Source organism: Telmatherina bonti (assembly GCF_933228915.1).
Source record: "Telmatherina bonti genome assembly, chromosome: 17".
Classification (NCBI taxonomy): Eukaryota; Metazoa; Chordata; class Actinopteri; order Atheriniformes; family Telmatherinidae; genus Telmatherina; species Telmatherina bonti.
The window spans coordinates 15,366,259-15,385,305 of record NC_136615.1 but is presented as its reverse complement, the minus strand read 5'-3'; the positions used below and the strand labels follow the sequence as shown (position 1 = coordinate 15,385,305).

Below are 19,047 nucleotides of genomic sequence, written 5' to 3'. Positions count from 1 at the left end.
TGGTTTTCTCCTGCATAAGACCCTTAAACGTCTTCCTGTGGGAGACTACGGTTAATTTCAGTTCTACCCCATTTATTTTTTTTATCCCAAGATTGTAACTTTTTGCGTTGTGAAATTATGGTGAGTAAATCTTTATTCTGTTTTCATTACTTATCCTGACTTCTCCAGCTCAATTTCAAAGGTGACAACTCGATAAACTTATTTATTAAGCTCACAACAGACAAGGACACTTAACAAACGGGGCAAGCATTTTAAAGTATAAATTGTGCCGAAGAGGTTTTTGGCACTTTGTTGTAGCTTGACAGGCCAGTTGAAAATGTGACTCCGCGTGTGCACGTTCACCCAGTTGGAGGGAGTGCCTGTCACTCAAACATTTTCCTATTAAAGTTTTTTTTTTTTTTTTTTTTTTTTTTTAAATAGGACCCTTATGCAACTGCGGTCACACGCTTTAAAAGCCCTCCTCTTCGTTTAATTGTGCGGTCGTGTCATCTGGGTCAGATTTTGACCAGTCATGTTTGAAACTGACTGGTCAAAATCTGCTTTTCACTTTAATGTGAAAATGTTCAGCTCATTTCTCAAAGCACGTCATTCGCCAGCCGCTGGTATATTTAAAGGGTCTCATTTCACAGGTTCTTGTGACAAATCAGGTGAGTCTAGTCATGCCTCAGTAGTTCACAATAGAGCCTTTTTTTCTGTTTGCTAGGAGCAGTGATAAACATGTGACATCAGGACGGTAATGATAGGATACTTGGAAGACTGACTCTGTTACTAAGACAGTAATGCAGATTTACTTTTTTTTTTTTTTTTCCTTCCCTACAGCGGGAGTGTATTTCAGTGCACGTTGGTCAGGCTGGTGTCCAGATTGGTAATGCCTGCTGGGAGCTTTACTGCCTGGAACATGGGATCCAGTCAGATGGAAAGATGCCCTCTGATAAGATCATTGGAGGAGGAGATGATTCTTTTAGCACTTTCTTCAGTGAAACTGGAGCTGGAAAGCATGTCCCCAGAGCCGTTTTTGTGGACTTAGAGCCCACTGTCATTGGTAAAACTTGTTTGGAGGAAGTTTGTATTATGCTTTTGAATTATGTATCTGCAAACATGATTTAATTTCTTTCCGAAGATGAGGTGCGCACTGGAACGTACCGTCAGCTGTTTCATCCTGAACAACTCATAACTGGGAAGGAGGATGCTGCCAACAACTATGCCCGTGGTCACTACACTATTGGTAAAGAGATCATTGACCTGGTTCTGGATAGAATTCGCAAACTGGTGGGTAAATTAAGAGCAAAAGACTATTTGTCTTCAATAAAGTCACTGGAGTGACAGAACTAATAAGTTTTCCATCTTTTTCAGTCTGACCAGTGTACAGGTCTTCAGGGCTTCCTGGTTTTTCACAGCTTTGGTGGGGGTACTGGCTCTGGTTTTACATCCTTGCTAATGGAGCGTCTTTCTGTGGACTTTAGCAAGAAGTCCAAGCTGGAGTTCTCAGTCTACCCTGCTCCTCAGGTGTCCACTGCTGTGGTGGAGCCCTACAACTCTATCTTGACCACCCACACAACCCTAGAGCACTCCGACTGTGCCTTCATGGTTGACAATGAGGCAATCTATGATATTTGCCGCAGAAACCTTGACATCGAGCGTCCTACATATATCAACCTGAACAGGCTGATCAGTCAGATTGTGTCCTCCATCACTGCATCTCTTCGTTTCGACGGTGCCCTCAATGTTGATCTAACTGAGTTCCAGACCAACTTGGTGCCATATCCCCGTATCCACTTCCCTCTGGCCACCTACGCCCCTGTCATCTCTGCTGAGAAGGCTTACCATGAGCAGTTAACTGTATCAGAGATCACGAATGCCTGCTTTGAGCCAGCTAATCAGATGGTGAAGTGTGACCCTCGCCATGGCAAGTACATGGCCTGCTGCCTCTTGTACCGTGGTGATGTGGTGCCTAAAGATGTCAATGGTGCCATTGCTGCCATTAAAAACAAGCGCACCATCCAGTTTGTGGACTGGTGCCCCACTGGTTTCAAGGTTGGCATAAACTACCAGCCACCCACTGTAGTACCTGGTGGGGATCTGGCCAAGGTCCAGAGGGCTGTGTGCATGCTGAGTAACACCACAGCTATTGCAGAGGCCTGGGCTCGCCTTAACCACAAGTTTGATCTGATGTACGCGAAGCGTGCTTTTGTTCACTGGTATGTAGGTGAGGGTATGGAGGAGGGTGAGTTTTCTGAGGCCCGAGAAGACATGGCTGCTTTGGAAAAGGATTATGAAGAGGTTGGTGCTGATAGCATGGGGGAGGATGACGACGAGGGAGAAGAATACTAAGTTTCATGTATACAATCTGCTTTAAGTCATAAAATAAAATGTGTATTCTGCACCATGTCTGCTCTTTATTGCAACTATACTTTGCAAGATTGCCATGTATTAGTAACCAGTGATGAGATCACAAGCATTTAGCAAAATGTGGTGTCAGATGCTTGCATTTAAACAAATGTGAAATCCTGTTTCAGCTGTAACCTTTTCTGCCTATGATTAGTCAGGTGCAAACTGAGCACGTAATCTGTTTACAATGTGAAATTAAGTGCCTGTGTTTAAGGTATTGAAAAGGGTGATGCCAGTTTATCTAACACTTGTACAACATTTCATATTGGGGAAATTGAGCACCCTCTGGACCATCTGTGTGAATTTAAATCAGAATTTAAAAGCAGACCAAATCAAGAGACTTCCTTAAACTTTAGGTGTGTCTTGTAACTGATCACACCAGTGATTAGCTGTCTTGCATAATTGTATTACATTACCTGTACTGATAAAGCACATGAACGGTACATTTAGAGTACTTAAAGTACTTCTGATTTCTTTAGAATTCTTTCAACCCTAAGAAATTTTCCCAAAGGCATTAACTGAAGGTCCCTGGGAATGAGTAATTCTTTGGAACTACCTACCTGAAAATGATGCTGTGATATAGTGTGGCACCTCATGCCAATAGACAACTGGCACTATTAGACCAGTTCTTAACTGGTTTATTTAAAATAAAGATCAAACCTTCCCAATTTACTGAAGCAGATTTGCAAACATATTAACCCTTCAACACCTGTCTCTTTTGAAATTTATAAATGCAAGAGCTTATATTGAAGACTTAGATTAAATTGCTTCTACATTTAAAAAAAGTATTTGTAGACACTTTTCTAATGAAATGTTAGACATGTAGGGTATCAGCTCAGCTTAGCAATGGGAAAAAAAATTGCATCCTTTTAAACAATTTGTGCACAGGTTTGGGTAAATTTAGTTGAAGTTTACTACCAGTAAAAAGTTTGGACATACTTCCCATTAAATCCAAAGGGAAAGTGTCCAAACGTTTGACTGGCAGTGTATCTCTTAGTAACTGAGCATTATGCAGTGACATGCACAACAGGTGTAAGGAAAACAAACTCACCTATGTTTATAGCTATTAATCACAACAGCGCGTGACACAAACGGCATTGATTTCTCTAGAGTTTTATGAATGTCTTACAATTTTCAAGTTTTTGCATCTCCAAATAAAATTTAAGTTCAAATTTACATATATGATTGTTTCTTGTTCATGCAAATATATTGCCACTTCCAATATGGCGGATGCGTTGACGTATCTACAAAAGGCTACAGACGTAAATGCGGCATCTACGTCAAGTTTCTTCAGTTCCGCTACGGAAGCTGTGTTGTTCAACAAACACGTTTCATTGGTGAGATTTTTCTTCTCTTTCACACAACCCTCTTGGAACCATATTTACATGTAAAGAAATCAGAGCCAGCCAGGAATCTTGACCTAATGGGCGGGAAGAAGAAGAAGTCGGCGGCACAAGCTGCTCTGGCGGCCCCGGTAGCAGCTGGTCGTACTGGTGCTACAGCGGGGGCCGGTGCGGCGGAGGAACCCAAGAAACAGGCAGCAGACAGGCAAACAGGCAGCAACAAACCGTCCAAACCAGTGAAAGAGAGCAAGTGTAAAAATGGTAATGACTGACAACGCTCCATATTTGTTGGCTCCATTTTCTTTTATATTGTAAATATTGCTGTGTAAATAATGTTCACTCCATTAATGTTGGGTAGTACATATGACGCTTTTCAGTCTGAAGCTGGTAGCCAGCTGTACGCTGCACCTCCACTTTCAGATCATTGGCTTTGCCAGAATATGTTCATGAAAACCTGATTTTGCATTTTTAGTTAGCAATTCTGTGTCAGAAAAGGTGACAACTGTACATGTCATGTATTGCTGTTTTTTGTCCTCAGCTCCGAAGACCTACAGTCTTTCCAACACAGCCCAAGTTGACACAACTGGGGTCTCAGACAAGTCTATTCTTAAAGTAAGTATGGTGCATCCACGTCTAAGGGGACATATTAGTTTTAAATTCAGTTTCATACAGAGAAATGCTGATAATGAATGGGATTTAACATGTGAACACAGGTTTCTATTCACACCGACCTGGAGAAGAAGATCATCAAGTTGATCAATGACTTCAGACAGGAAAATGGAGACAAAGGGCCCATATCTGGTAGACTTACAAGCAAAAAATTATTGGTAAAAACTGAACCATCCCTCTGATACCTATTTTTTTCACCACATCAGATTTGGTCTTTAATATATTTGTTTTCTCATGTGCTTGCAGGACCTTTATACGGCGCTACAAAAGTTCAACTTTAAGAGAGAACACATCGAAGAAGCGATGAAGAGTAGTGTCTTATACGGAGGGGATCTCCACTCTGCTCTTGACTGGCTCTGTCTCAACCTTAAAGATGGTAATAAAACATCAGTCCACTTTCAAGTGTAAATACTGAAGACAGTCCTAAAGTTGAATCTTTTACTTTGTTCTGGATTTATCAGAGGAGTTGCCTGATGGTTTCAGCCAGCAGCTGCAGGAGGAGAGCCAAAAGAGCAGGCCAAAATTTCAGCCTCCTCCCCAGCAAAACCCTGTAGCTCAGAACCCAAAAGTATCCAATGACACCCCCAAAGAGACCATCAAGGTTTGTGTGTTAGGCAGCACACATGTAGGTTGGCTAAACAAGCTATATGCTCTGTGAAATAACGTTTAGGTTTATGTGTGGTGTTCGTCAGGTCACAGAGAAGGATGAAGCTGCCAGTGTGAAGGATTGGATCTTGAGGTATGCAGAGCAAAGCAGTGATGAAGAAGAGGAGGAGGAAGAAGAAATAGCAGGGAAGAAGACGCACAATCCTGAACTAGATGAAAAGTTTGACCCAGTATGGAATTTAAAGCAACTTAAACATGAGATTTATGACTTTCTTTGTTGGCAAAACATTTCACAGTACTGTTTACAGACTTTATCTTTTAGCAGTTTTCATACAAATGAAAAGAAGCAGTGTTTATCAAATGTTCAATGAAAATGATACCAAATCAAATTAAGTGATTTTTTTCCAGAGTAGCAGAGAACTTAATATAGTTTTAAGTCACATAAAACTGTTAACACTGATTAGTTCTTAAATTTTTTAATGTAGTTTCTCTGTAACTAACTGTGCTTTGTTATTGTCTGTAGAATGACAGGTATTTGGTTCTTACTGCTCAACTATATGACACTAAAGAAATGGCAGCTTGTGCCAAGACCAAAGGAGACAAAGCAGGTCAGAGGATGGCGCAGGACAGAATACGGATCATTCAGCAAGGTTTGTGTTTGTGAGACCTTTTAATTCACTTTTATCAAATGTGTTTCACTTTTTATTTAATTTACAAAAAGCAGCAGCTTGTGTCATTTCATACAATTTTACACCATTAATGTTTCCCTCTAAAACTTTGGGGTATTTTCCCTATTTTAGAAATGAAACAGCTAGAGTCCCACCCTATGTTCAATCCAGCCATAAAAGTGGTTGATTTACCTCAAAAGGAGAAGAAGGTACATCCTGCCAATGAGGTCAAAGAAGATCTTGGTTTCAGTTTGTTTGAACAAGCAGAGAAGGACTCTCCTGTGGAAAAAGGTACATCTTACAGCGTCTGAGCTGACTAACAATCCTTTTATCTGAACATCATGGTTCATGTTGTGTTTTGACATATTGTGTCACTGTAATTCTGTGTAGACAAACATTACAGCTACATAATACATAAATGGGAACTTTTCCTCATCTAAAAGCATTTCTATACTATAAAATCCTGCTTCTCAAAGTGACTTGTTGTCACTTGTTCTGCACCAATTGTTCAAATTTGCAGATGTGTTATAGAGCACAGGTTGTCCATGGCCATAAAAGATGCAGACATGTATGTTTGTATGGAGAAAATTTTCAGTAAGGCAGTGTGTAAAAAATAATTATAAAAAGACTGGCTAGTTATTCCTGGAAAAGCTCTTTATCTGGAGTTTAAGATACAGCCTTGTTGTCACAGGCCTCTGTATGAAGCAGATGTTGACCTTTTGTTTCATTTTTCTTCATAGTTGTAAAAAAGAATGAACCAAAGGACATTCGTAACTTTGACTACACTGCTCGCAGCTGGACAGGAAAGTCTCCCAAACAGTTCCTCATCGACTGGGTCCGGAAGAACCTTCCCAAAAGTCCACCACCGTCTTTTAACAAGGTTGCTGCTGGTAGATACTGGAGATGCAAGTAAGTGTGTGTGTGAATAACATTAAAAAGTGAAAAATGTTAGACTGCATTCACTTGTTTGAAATCTTTCTAAACTGACTACTGGCAATACCACACTAAGAAAATGAAACAACTAGAAAAGCACTCAGAGAGCACAAACCTTTGCCAAGGGCCAATGGCCCTACCTCAGTCTGAAGCTCAATGTTTCAGAATCCTTTAAAAAAATTCCTGGATCTAAACGGTGATCTGGATCACCACTAAAATTAAATCAGTTCTTTCTTTTCACATTTCCGACAACCATAACTTTTTGAGTTATCTTGAACACTAACAGACAAACAGATAAACGGCAGGTAAAACATAACTTCCTTGGCGGAAGTGACCAGGAGATGCAGAATAAACCAGTAGATTGTAGGGCTATTTGAGAGTCTTGACTGAATTTAGATTTATATTTTTTACTCACATGATGACTTTTCATGCATCAGGGTGCGCGTTCAGAGAATAGATGATGTGCTGGAAGTATGTCCAACTATCCTGACTGAGGACAGCATGCAGGCTCAGCATCTGGCTGCCACACTGGCTCTCTACAACTTAGTTAAAGCACAGGTAATGTTAACAGCTTCTACATGCAACAGCTTTGCCAGTTTGTTCTTGCTTGATGCCTCCTTTATGCTTTGTTTTGACTGTGTCCATCTTTGCATCTGCTGTGAACTCTTTTTTTTTTCCCCCTCCTCTTCCTTCTGTCAGTCAGTACATCAGCTCCTTCCTCCAACTTACAGAGATGTGTGGCTGGAGTGGAGAGACAGTGAGCAGCAGCAGCAGGAAGAGAGCCGCACCACCGCCAACAAACCTCGAGACCAGTTCATCTCCCGGCTCCTGACCAGACTCAAACAGCAGCAGCAGAACCAGAGTCAGGAGCAGAAGTCTGCATCCCAAGGACAACAAGGGTTGAGTGGGGCTGATGAAGAGGAGCCTGAAGAATCCTGGGAGAACTTGGCTGGTCTTGATATTGAGGAGAGAGGAAAAGATGTAGAGGACAAGAGTGAGATAATTGGAGAAAGGAGGGAAGAAGCAGCGCTTGAGGCAGCCAGAGAGCTTTTACTAAAGCTGAAGACGTCTCCACTCGCTCAGAAACTGAAGGTAGATTCACCTAAACGTTTCAACAAAGTTGATTTTTATCTGACATAAAGCTTTCTCGTTCACCTGGTTTTCAATCTCCAAGGCAGAACGGGAGCAGCTTCCAGTTTTTCAACACAGACGTCGTATCCTGGAGGCGCTGCAGCTTCACCCTGTTGTGGTGGTTGCTGGTGAGACAGGCAGCGGAAAGAGTACTCAGATCCCTCAGTTTCTGCTGGAGGAGCTGCTGGCTGGAGGAAAAGCTGCTCAGTCCTGCAACATTGTGGTGACTCAACCTCGCAGGATTTCAGCCATGAGTTTGGCTTGCAGAGTCAGCGAGGAACTGGGCTGTGAAGATGGACCAGGATCCAAGGTGACATTGGTTTTACTTATATTTAGGCTTAAGGGCCTTTGGGTTGAAATAGAGATGCACAGATGCCAAATTTTTCCAAACAGTACCTATATTTGAGTAAATATCACCCGTTGTAACTTTGTTTCTGGACACCTTTATGATGAAAATGGTTATTAAACTCTTTTCATCAGCTTCTTATGTTTCATGTTGAATTTAGTCCTCACTGTGCGGGTACCAGATCCGGATGGAGAACCAGTCTGGGGACTGGACCCGATTGTTGTACTGCACAACTGGAGTTCTGCTTAGGAAGCTCCAACATGACAAGCACCTCAGCTCCCTGACCCACATCATTGTAGACGAGGTACTAACGAATACTGAAGACACTCTTTATATATTTGCTTTCCACTGTCAAGCGTCACCTCACCTCCTCAACTTCGCCCTCTCAGGTCCATGAACGCAGCGTCCAGTCCGACTTCCTGCTGACCATCCTGAAAGATGTTGTAATGAGAAGATCTGATCTGCAGCTGATCCTCATGAGTGCCACTGTGGACTGTGACAAGTTCTCCAACTACTTCAACCGCTGTCCAGTCATCACCATTCCAGGCAGGACTTTTCCTGTAGAGGTGAAATAGTCATTTGATGTTTACAGAATATAATCTCACTCACTTTTCAGTGTAGATCCAGAGGATTAGCTGCAAATGATTTTGGAACAAATCTTCAAGGTGAGGCAAGTTTATTTGTAATGCACATTTACATAAAAACACTGATAGCTTTACAGCTAGGGGCAGAAAGTGTTAGAAACAAACTTTAGAAAAAAAATTAAATAAAAAGGCACCTAAAATAAAGTAGACAAAATGTTTGGAATGAAAGTTAAAGTGTGAGGAGTTACGTTGTTTTGATAGAAGGTGAAAAAGAAAAAAAGTCTGAAACCTTGATGTAAACAGCTGAGAGTTTCAGCAGACCTGCAGTTTTCTGTGAGTTTGTTCCACATGTAAGGATCCCATAATCTGAACGCTGCGTCTCCATGTTTAGTTCTGACTCTGAGAACGAAAAGTATATCGGACCCTGATGACCTGAGGATTTATGATTGTTCATAACGAACCAGAGCATCCTGAATGTATCCTGGTCCAAACCTTTCTGTGCTTAATAAACTAACAGCAGGATTTTGACGTCAGTTCTTTGACAGGCAGGAAGCCAGTGTAGAGATCTAAAGACTGGAGTTACAGAATATGAGGCTCTTTCTACGTCTTAGTGAGGACTTGAGTAGCAGCGTTCCGCACCTGCAGCTGTCTGGGATTTTAGGTAGATCCGTAAGAACAGTATTGCAGTAGTCTGATCTACTAAAAATAAATGCATGGACACATTTTTTTAAATCCTACGAAGACATCGTTCCTCCATCCATCCATCCATCCATTCTCCGCCGCTTATCCGGGGTCGGGTCGCGGGGGCAGCAGCTACATTTGCCAACTCTGCGAGGGGGATCCCGAGGCGTTCCCAGGCCAGCCGAGAGATATAATCCCTCCAGCGTGTCCTGGGTCTTCCCCAGGGTCTCCTCCCAGAGGGACGTGCCTGGAACACCTCACCAGGGAGGCGTCCAGGAGGCATCCTGACCAGATGCCCGAGCCACCTCAACTGGTTCGTCTCAATGCGGAGGAGCAGCCGCTCTACTTTGAGCCCCTCCTTGATGACCGAGCTCCTCACCCTTTCTCTAAGGGAGAGCCCGGCCACCCCGTGGAGGAAACTCATTTCAGCCGCCTGTATACGAGATCTGGTTGTTTTGGTCACGACCCACAGCTCATGACCATGGGTGAGGGTAGGAATGTAGATTGACTGACTGGTAAATCGAGAGCTTCGCCTTTGGCGGGCTCGGCTCCTTCTTCACCACGACAGACCAGCGCAGAGTCCGCATTACTGCAGACGCCGCACCAATCCGCCTGTCGATCTCACGCTCCATCCTTCCCTCACTCATGAACAAGACCCCGAGATATTTGAACTCCTCCACTTGAGGCAATGCCCCACCTCACTTGCGACATTGTTAAAGCTCTGCTGATGGTGGGAGTTGAAACTTGCTCTGCCAGGGGACTGTCGGACGTTACCACCAGACCGTCACGACACATTTGGGCCTGCCAGGCCTGACCGGCTTCCTCTCCCATCATCTGAGCCAACTCACCACCAGGTGATCAGTTCATCGATCAGACATCGCCGCTTTAGTTCTCAATTTATCTTTTAACTAAGTAATTGGGTTGCTGAAATTCAGGTCTAAGTCTATGACTGCACCAAGATTTCTGGCTTTGTCATTAGCTGCTAACGTAGCTGTCTGAAGCTGATTACTGACTTTTAATCTCTCTTCCTTGGCTCTAAAAGGTATTATTTATGTTTTGTCTTCATTTAACTGAGCATTTTACAGAAGGATATTCTGGCACATCCTGTCTTTAATTAGATCAATGCATTTCACCAGTTTGGATCAGATTATAGTCTCCTAGTGAGATGGTTTTGCAGAATTGTGTGTCATCAGCTTGACTATGGTAACATTCTGTTGGTTTTTTTTAGCATTTAAACAAGCGGGAGCCCGGTTCAAGAGCACGTTCAAACAAAACGCAAACAGTTTGAAGCTTTTGTGTTTTTCTTCCAGGTATACCATTTAGAAGATATTGTGGAACAGACCGGATACGTTCTGGAAAAGGACTCGGAATACAGCCAGAAAATACTTGAAGAAGAGGAAGAAGTCTCCATATCTGTCACACAGAAAGGAGGGAAGACTTTACAGCATCAGGTAATGTTGGCTGTCAGGCCTGTAATTTGTTATCTGGCTCTACAAACTCACTGCAATCAAATCCTGCCAAGCTAGGTCATAGCGCACTTAAAGGAAAAACGGAATGGCGGTAATCCCAGGACTCGTTGGTGGACACCAGCAGTGAGGGATGCTGTCAAGCTGAAGAAGGAGTCCTATCGGGCCTTCTTGGCCTGTGGGACTCTGGAGGCAGCTGATGGGTACCGACGGGCTAAGAGGCATGCGGCTTCGGCCGTTGCCGAGGCAAAAACTCGGGCATGGGAGGAGTTCGGCGAGGCCATGGAGAAAGACTTCCGGACGGCTTCGAGGAGATTCTGGTCCACCATCCGGCGGCTCAGGGGGGGGAAGCAGTGCTCCGTCAATACTGTGTACAGTGGAGATGGGGAGCTGCTGACCTCAACTCGGGACGTTGTGGGTCGGTGGAGGGAATACTTCGAAGACCTCCTCAATCCTACCAACACGGCTTCCCATGAGGGAGCAGAGCTGGTGGACTCGGGGGTGGACTCTCCTATCTCTGGGGCTGAAGTCGCTGAGGTGGTCAAAAAGCTCCTTGGCGGCAAGGCCCCGGGGGTGGATGAGATCCGCCCAGAGTTTCTTAAGGCTCTGGATGCTGTGGGGCTGTCCTGGCTGACACGCCTCTGCAGCATCGCGTGGACATCGGGGGCAGTACCGCTGGATTGGCAGACTGGGGTGGTGGTCCCCCTTTTTAAGAAGGGGGACCGGAGGGTGTGTTCCAATTACAGGGGAATCACACTCCTCAGCCTCCCTGGTAAGGTCTATTCAGGGGTCCTGGAGAGGAGGGTCCGCCGGATAGTCGAATCCCGGATTGAGGAGGAGCAGTGTGGTTTTCGTCCTGGTCGCGGAACAGTGGACCAGCTCTATACCCTCTCTGGGGTCCTGGAGGGGGCATGGGAGTTTGCCCAACCAGTCTACATGTGCTTTGTGGACCTGGAGAAGGCATTCGACCGTGTCCCCCGGGGGCTCCTGTGGGGGGTACTCCGGGAGTATGGGGTACCGGACCCCCTTGTACGAGCTGTCCGGTCCCTGTACAACAGGTGTCAGAGCTTGGTCCGCATTGCCGGTAGTAAGTCGGATTCGTTTCCGGTGAGGGTTGGACTCCGCCAAGGCTGCCCTTTATCACCGATTCTGTTCATAACTTATATGGACAGAATTTCTAGGCGCAGCCGAGGGGTTGAGGGGATCCGACTTGGTGGCCTCAGGATTGGGTCTCTGCTTTTTGCAGATGACGTGGTCCTGTTGGCTTCGTCTGGTCGTGATCTCCAGCTCTCACTTGAGCGATTCGCAGCCGAGTGTGAAGCGGCTGGGATGGGAATCAGCACCTCCAAATCTGAGACCATGGTCCTCAGCCGGAATAGGGTGGATTGCCCTCTCCGGGTCGGGAGTGAGGTCCTGCCTCAAGTGGAGGAGTTTAAATATCTCGGGGTCTTGTTCACGAGTGAGGGAAGGATGGAGCGTGAGATCGACAGACGGATCGGTGCGGCGTCTGCAGTAATGCGGGCTCTGCGCCGGTCTGTCGTGGTGAAGAAGGAGCTGAGCCAGAAGGCGAAGCTCTCGATTTATCAGTCGATCTACGTTCCTACCCTCACCTATGGTCATGAGCTGTGGGTCGTGACCGAAAGAACGAGATCTCGTATACAGGCGGCTGAAATGAGCTTCCTCCGCAGGGTGGCCGGGCTCTCCCTTAGAGATAGGGTGAGGAGCTCAGTCATCCGGGAGGGGCTCAGAGTAGAGCCGCTGCTCCTTCGCCTCGAGAGGAACCAGTTGAGGTGGCTCGGGCATCTGGTCAGGATGCCTCCTGGACGCCTCCCTGGTGAGGTGTTCCAGGCACGTCCCTCGGGGAGGAGACCCCGGGGAAGACCCAGGACACGCTGGAGGGATTACATCTCTCGGCTGGCCTGGGAACGCCTCGGGATCCCCCCCGCAGAGTTGGCAAATGTGGCTGGGGAGAGGGAAGTCTGGGCTTCCCTGCTTAGGCTGCTGCCCCCGCGACCCGACCCCGGATAAGCGGCAGAAGATGGATGGATGGAATGGCGTTGGCATTGATGAATAATTGTAAACATGAACAGCTCTTCAGGAGCAAGTTTCTTACAAGAAGAGCAAAACGTGAAAGTCTGAAAACATGTAAAAAAAAAAAAAAAAAAAACCAGGAAGGAAAGTTACTAAAAGAATCATTTATACGTTAGATCTGACTGTAGACTTTAACACAGAAGTCATTCAGAGTTTCAGATAGAGGTTGTAGTTCTCTACTCACCTGCCAGTTTAGGTAATATGTTCCATTTCAACTCAGTAATACTGATGGACTCATGCCAAGTAAATAAGCATTAATTGTTTGCGTGCTGTTTCAACTTAACCCTTGACGTTCTGATGAGCTAGTTGGTTTGCCCCTATTTATTCCAGGAGATGATAGTGAGGGACTCCTCATCCAGCTGGGACCTGGGTCCTGACCTCGACCACTTCAGCAGCAGGACTCGGCACGTGTTGCAGTACATGAACCCTAATAAGGTCAATATGGACTTGCTCGTGGACCTTGTGGGCTATTTAGGTACAGATGAAGTTGACTGAGGATAATAAATGGTCATACCTGTTTTCGGACATGTTTTGTAAAAGGAACTTGACACTTTTTTGGCATCTCTACCAGACAAGTCCCCTCAGTTTGCAGATATGGATGGAGCCATTCTCGTGTTCCTCCCAGGCTTGGCCCACATCCAGCAGCTATATGACCTGCTGTCCTCAGATAAGAGGTTTCAGGACAAAAACAGGTGATTTAATGCACTTAAATTCATTACTGACACATTTTAAAAACACAAGAAATGCTAAAACAAACACAGCAATTAGGTTTGGTCTGTAAACTTTATCTCACTGTGTTTTTTGTCTACCTTTTTTAAGGTTTAGGATTGTTGCTCTCCACTCCACTCTTTCATCAAAAGACCAGGCTGCTGCCTTCACAGTGCCCCCTGCTGGTCAAAGAAAGGTACTGTTATAGGAAGTGTAATTCAAAGTACTTCAATGCTAACATTTCTATACATTTTAATTTATTCTCTGCTTTGTGCCTGTTTTAGATTGTGTTGTCGACCAACATTGCTGAGACAGGTGTTACTATTCCTGATGTTGTGTTTGTCATTGATTCTGGGAAGACTAAAGAAAACAAGTACGAGCTCTTGAGCAGAATATTTGATGTTTATTTGACTGTGCCCTGCATGGTAAGTGCTGCAATAGGCTCCAGCACTCCTGTGACCATGCATTGGAATAAGTAAAGATGGATGGATGGATGGACAAAAAATGTTTATAAACAAGATTTGACATATGGTAGCATCAGAAAATAAATAAATGCCTATAGTATAGTAAGCTTATAGTATATATTTTAAAAATTAAAGAATAAAAAAATTATTAGTCTAAATCACAGGCTCTTGGATGATGTTTGTGGGTTGCAGTTTTTAAGTCAGTATCAGGTTAGTATCTGGACTTGGAAATACAGTCATATCAACTTTTCTGTGAGTCCAATCTGTGCCTGTTTACTTCAGAATGTATGCAGCAAATTAACAAAAAAGCTAGTGATCTAAGTTTAATCTGTCTAAAAATGATACCCCCCCCCCCCCCCCCCCCACACACACACACACTTTTTGCTGTACATGAAAGTAGTACTTAATCTCATTTTTATTTTTATTCAGCTGTAATATCAAAATACCAAAAAATCTGGACAGTTTCAAAACATTTCTGGCCCTGAGGAGTTATCGGATGGATTTCAACTGCTATAACTCTTTTTGCTTTTGCTCAGATACCACGAGAGCAGCCAGATGAGTTCTCTGGTGGAAACATTCGTCTCCAAGGCTAGCGCCCTCCAGAGGCAGGGGAGAGCAGGACGAGTCCGTAATGGCTTCTGCTTCAGACTCTACCCTAAATTCCGGTGTGCAGCTCATCATGATGGTGAACCCTCAGTGTTTGCATGTCTTCTGAGGATTTCTTTGCTCCACTAATTTGAAATGTCGATGGAATTAAGATGTACAGGAAACGTCATTAAAATGATCATACTACTTTAAACACACAGGATTTATTTTTTCATTCAGCACACAAGTGGCTTATTTTCATCTTGTTTAACTCGTCTTTAGGTTTGATGCCTTCATGGATTACTCCATTCCTGAGATTCTACGGGTCCCACTGGAGGAGCTCTGTCTTCACATAATGGTAACTGAATCATTCTTTGTCCATTTGATTAAAAAAAAAAAAAAGTCACACAAATACAACAAATTCTCTTCTTCTCTGGTAGAAATGTCAGTACGGCTCCCCGGAAGACTTTTTGAGCCGGGCCCTGGATGCTCCTCAGCTTCAGTCGGTCAGTAATGCTGTTAGCCTGCTGAGGAAAATTGGTGCGTGCCACCCCGACAATCACATCCTCACCCCGCTGGGACACCACTTGGCAAGTCTGCCAGTCAATGTGAAAATCGGCAAGATGCTCATCTACGGTGCAATCCTCGGCTGCCTCGAGCCCATAGTACGTTCCACTGCTTCATAATTCAGTAAAATGAACCTCTGATATGGTCTGGCTTTTCTGTCTTCTTCCTCTATCATGTCATTTTATTTTATATGTGTTTGAGGTATTTTAACAAAAGACTTGTTTTTAGGCAACCATCGCAGCAGCCATCACAGAGAAGTCTCCTTTCTCCACGCCAATGAACAGAAAAGACGAAGCTAACCTGGCCAAAGCTGCTCTGGCTTTAGCCAACTCTGATCACCTGACGATATACAATGCATATCTGGGGTATGGACAAACCTAAAAGCCTCAAATAGTCTTTTTTTTTCTGCAAAGAAAGAGGATTATCGTTGGGAAATTACTTTAAATTAACTGAGAAGTAGTCATGGTAAGAACAAACTGCTTCTTTTCTCCTTCCCTTTAACATGGGAGGTATTCACTACAGTAACAGACTGGTGATCTCCTACAGTTTACTGCACCATCTAATAATCCTTTGGATTTATATTATGTGTGACATATGTTCAGAATTAGATGTGGGCATTAGGTAGTATTCTTAGTGCCAACCTTTTTTGTTTATTCTTCAACATCTATTCCTTTTTTTTTGTTCCTATCTTTACAATGTTGTTCATGTTTACATGTTTACAACACAGCAGGAACATGAGACCACAGAAGTTTAAATTTTTCTTTTTAAAAAAAAAGCATCTTTAGGATTGTCAGTAACTAGTGTTGAACAATAATAGTTAGCTGTGTTTTTCTGTGGTGGTTTGATTTCAGGAAACAAAGTCTTATAAAAAAAGAAAAGGTGGATGGCGCAACATCCTGTTTTTTTTGGATTTTCAGTCAGGATAATGAAACAAACATTTTCACTCCTGACAACCACTGCGGCCGGGAAACTTCTTAAATGTCAAAACTTTTTTTTAATGCTTTCAATTATTTGAATTCCATGTGTGGTTCTTCCCTTCTGCTAGGCTGCAGCAGCAAAAACATGCATGTAAACAGATCAGCATTTGCAAATGCTTTTTCGTCATTTATTGCTGATGTAAAGTCAACAGTGGATTTCCTGTATTCTATGTGTTAAATAATAAGCAAAAATGACCCTTCAGGGAGTCATTTGCATCAAGTACAATTGCTTTTATAGGTTTGACTGTGTTAAATTAAAAAAAAAAAAAAAAAAAAAAGAGTTAGGAAAATTATGTTTCAGGCACGCTTAAAGAAACTTCTGTCATTTTAAAACTGGATCGTTTAAATCCTGTGACCTTTTCTCTTGTCTGAAACTGTTAGGTGGAAAAATGCACGAACCGAAGGACTGCGAGCAGAGTTGTCCTACTGCAGGAAACACTTCCTGAATCGAACGGCTCTTATTACAATAGAGGTACACAAATGCTTCCTTTTTCTAATTTTGAGACACGCTTTCACCCCTTCCTCTGAATCCACCTGCTCATCTTCACTGCAGGATGTGAAACGAGAGCTGATGAAGATGATGGAGCAGGCAGGTTTCTGGTCGTCTTGCTCTTCCTCCTCTCGTTTGAAGCAGCAGGGGTTGGCACAAACCCTGTCAAAGCAGCAGATCTCCGTCCTGAATGCAGCGCTGACGGCAGGGCTATATGACAGCGTGGCCCGAGTCCTGTGCACCCTCTCTGTGGATGTGCTAGAGCGAGTGGCCTGCACAGTGGAGACACCTCAAGGCAGGGCTCAGGTCCACCCTTCATCTGTAAACCGTAACCTGCAGACTTACGGCTGGCTGCTGTACCAGGAAAAGGTGTGCACTGGGAATGGAATGGGTTTTTTTTATCTGAAATGCACCACTGTGCTAATAATGTTCATTCCCAGGTGAAATACACCAAGATTTTCCTGCGAGACACCACCCTGATATCTCCTTTCCCCATGCTGTTGTTTGGAGGCGACATCGACATTCAGCACAGAGAGAAGCTCATCACTTTGGACGGCTGGATCCATTTTCAGGTGTGAAGATTACTTTGGAGTGGTCCACTTGTTTAAATAAAAATGTACTTTGCATTAAAATATCTTAAATTTTTGTGAATTAAAGTAAAACAAAATACTTGAATATCTGGAGGATTAATGTGTTAAGAATAAAGATGATAAACTGGGTCAATGCAGTTATTTTAAAAAAGTGATCTGGAAGTGTTACTCCTACTGTAACACTTCTAACTGCAGCTAAAATATTTTCATTCTGGTTAAACTTTAAACAAAAACACTCTGATCGGCTTTGACTTTCTATCCTATGAAGTTGTTTACTGTTTACTGCTGCTTTTGATTACAAGCTACTTGTTCATGTTTTAAGGCTCCGGTGCGGATTGGTGTGATCTTCAAACATCTAAGGAAACTGATGGACTCTTTGCTTGAGAAGAAGCTGGAGAACCCCCGAATGAATCTGAAAGGTAAAGCCATGCATAACAATATGACAGTAATAGTTTTCACCCTTTCAAAAATGCACAAACTAAAATTGCTCAGTGGGTTTAGTGACTTTGACCAACAAAATAAAAACACAATTTTTTTTAACCACAAAACATAAATAAAAATACATGAAAACCCGCAGACCGTGGAAGCTAAAAATGTGAATACGAAATTGAATTATTTATATTCAGTGAATGGAAGTCATTTTATTTATAAATTGAAGATTTATTTTTGTGGAACAGTTGAAGCGGAAGGGCTTAGGGTGGATACTAACAGACCTGCGGTTTTAAGCATTCGACCTTTGTATTGTGGATATAACATCTTTATGGGCTTTTGTTTTTTATTTCATCATGGAAAAAAAGGGGAACTGTCATACATACTGTTTTTATTTTTATGCCACGTACATTCATAAGATATATTCAATATGTAGATAAAATAAGAAAATACTTGAATTCTGCTTTTTAATTTGTTCCTGTTTTTCTCATTTAGGTGACTCAACAATCCAGCTGATTCTGGATCTGATCAGATCAGAGCACACTGTGTAAAACAATAATAGGTTGTTGCTGGAGGACTTCCACACACTTCATGCTTCAGCTGCAAGGTTTCCTTATGTCCTTTTTTCATTCAGAATAAACCTACAGGAACATATCCACGAACACACACACACACCATCCACTGACCTGGACAGGTGTGGGTTCATTCAAGATAAAAGATAAATTACCTGAAATGCTCGACTCACATTGAGGAGGACTGTATTATATGAAATGCATAAAAAATGTGCTGTCAAACATGGTTAAAGTTGATATGTTTTTATTTGAGATGGTTATTGTGTCACAATTGGCCATCAAAAATAAATGAATGTTTTGACCATATTAATCTCTTTTTACCTTGGGTGGAGCATTGCTTGCATGGAATGGTAAAATAACAACAAATCACATTGTTTTAGTCCTTTTCATTATCCATTTAACATCAACAAAACTAGATTTAGGTGTAAAAGCACAAACAATACATCGGTATTCCGTTACCCATCAAGTTACAATTGGAGTGTGTGAATGATGAGTGGAACCTGTATTAAAGAACATCTGACATGTTGAGTCCAGAGTTCTCTGAAAGGTGTGGGATAATCATGCCTGAGTAAAAATGTTTATGGATGTTTGTAAAACCAGCAATGAAAAGTCATGTTTTTTTTTTTTAAGGTGGGTGCAACATAAACCTGGCATGGACAAACAATACACTGGTCTTGCTTGGAGGACATGTCAGGAAATATAAGCTCTAAAGCTTTTCATTGCACATGCAAAGGGTTACCTGTTTGGAATACTGTTATT

At 43.1% G+C, this 19,047-nt stretch overlaps 2 protein-coding genes across 3 annotated transcripts; both read left to right on the top strand.

The window, feature by feature from the left end:
* The first annotated feature begins 15 nt into the window (after positions 1-15).
* On the top strand, positions 16-2,373 carry LOC306768234 (tubulin alpha-1C chain-like). Of its 2 annotated transcripts, none has more exons than XM_079256501.1 (4): positions 16-120; positions 820-1,042; positions 1,121-1,269; positions 1,354-2,373. In XM_079256501.1, exons 1-4 carry the CDS (start codon positions 118-120, stop codon positions 2,329-2,331), a joined length of 1,353 nt encoding a protein of 450 aa, XP_079112627.1. In that variant the 5' UTR covers positions 16-117; the 3' UTR covers positions 2,332-2,373. The 2 variants fall into 2 exon arrangements, with proteins under 2 accessions (XP_079112627.1, XP_079112628.1); XM_079256502.1 differs by lacking the exon at positions 16-120 and adding an exon at positions 417-647.
* Positions 2,374-3,727: 1,354 nt separating this feature from the next.
* dhx29 (DEAH (Asp-Glu-Ala-His) box polypeptide 29) lies at positions 3,728-18,837 on the top strand. The gene is made up of 28 exons (XM_079256221.1): positions 3,728-3,992; positions 4,270-4,343; positions 4,445-4,558; positions 4,647-4,776; positions 4,862-5,001; positions 5,093-5,236; positions 5,530-5,656; positions 5,807-5,965; positions 6,415-6,583; positions 7,045-7,165; positions 7,307-7,699; positions 7,782-8,048; positions 8,245-8,388; positions 8,474-8,650; positions 10,660-10,800; positions 13,237-13,381; positions 13,478-13,598; positions 13,726-13,810; positions 13,899-13,987; positions 14,615-14,743; positions 14,946-15,021; positions 15,104-15,328; positions 15,459-15,595; positions 16,589-16,679; positions 16,761-17,066; positions 17,138-17,269; positions 17,610-17,706; positions 18,212-18,837. The coding sequence occupies exons 1-28, from the start codon at positions 3,812-3,814 to the stop codon at positions 18,265-18,267; spliced, it is 4,170 nt and encodes a 1,389-aa protein (XP_079112347.1). The 5' UTR covers positions 3,728-3,811; the 3' UTR covers positions 18,268-18,837.
* Positions 18,838-19,047: the final 210 nt, after the last annotated feature.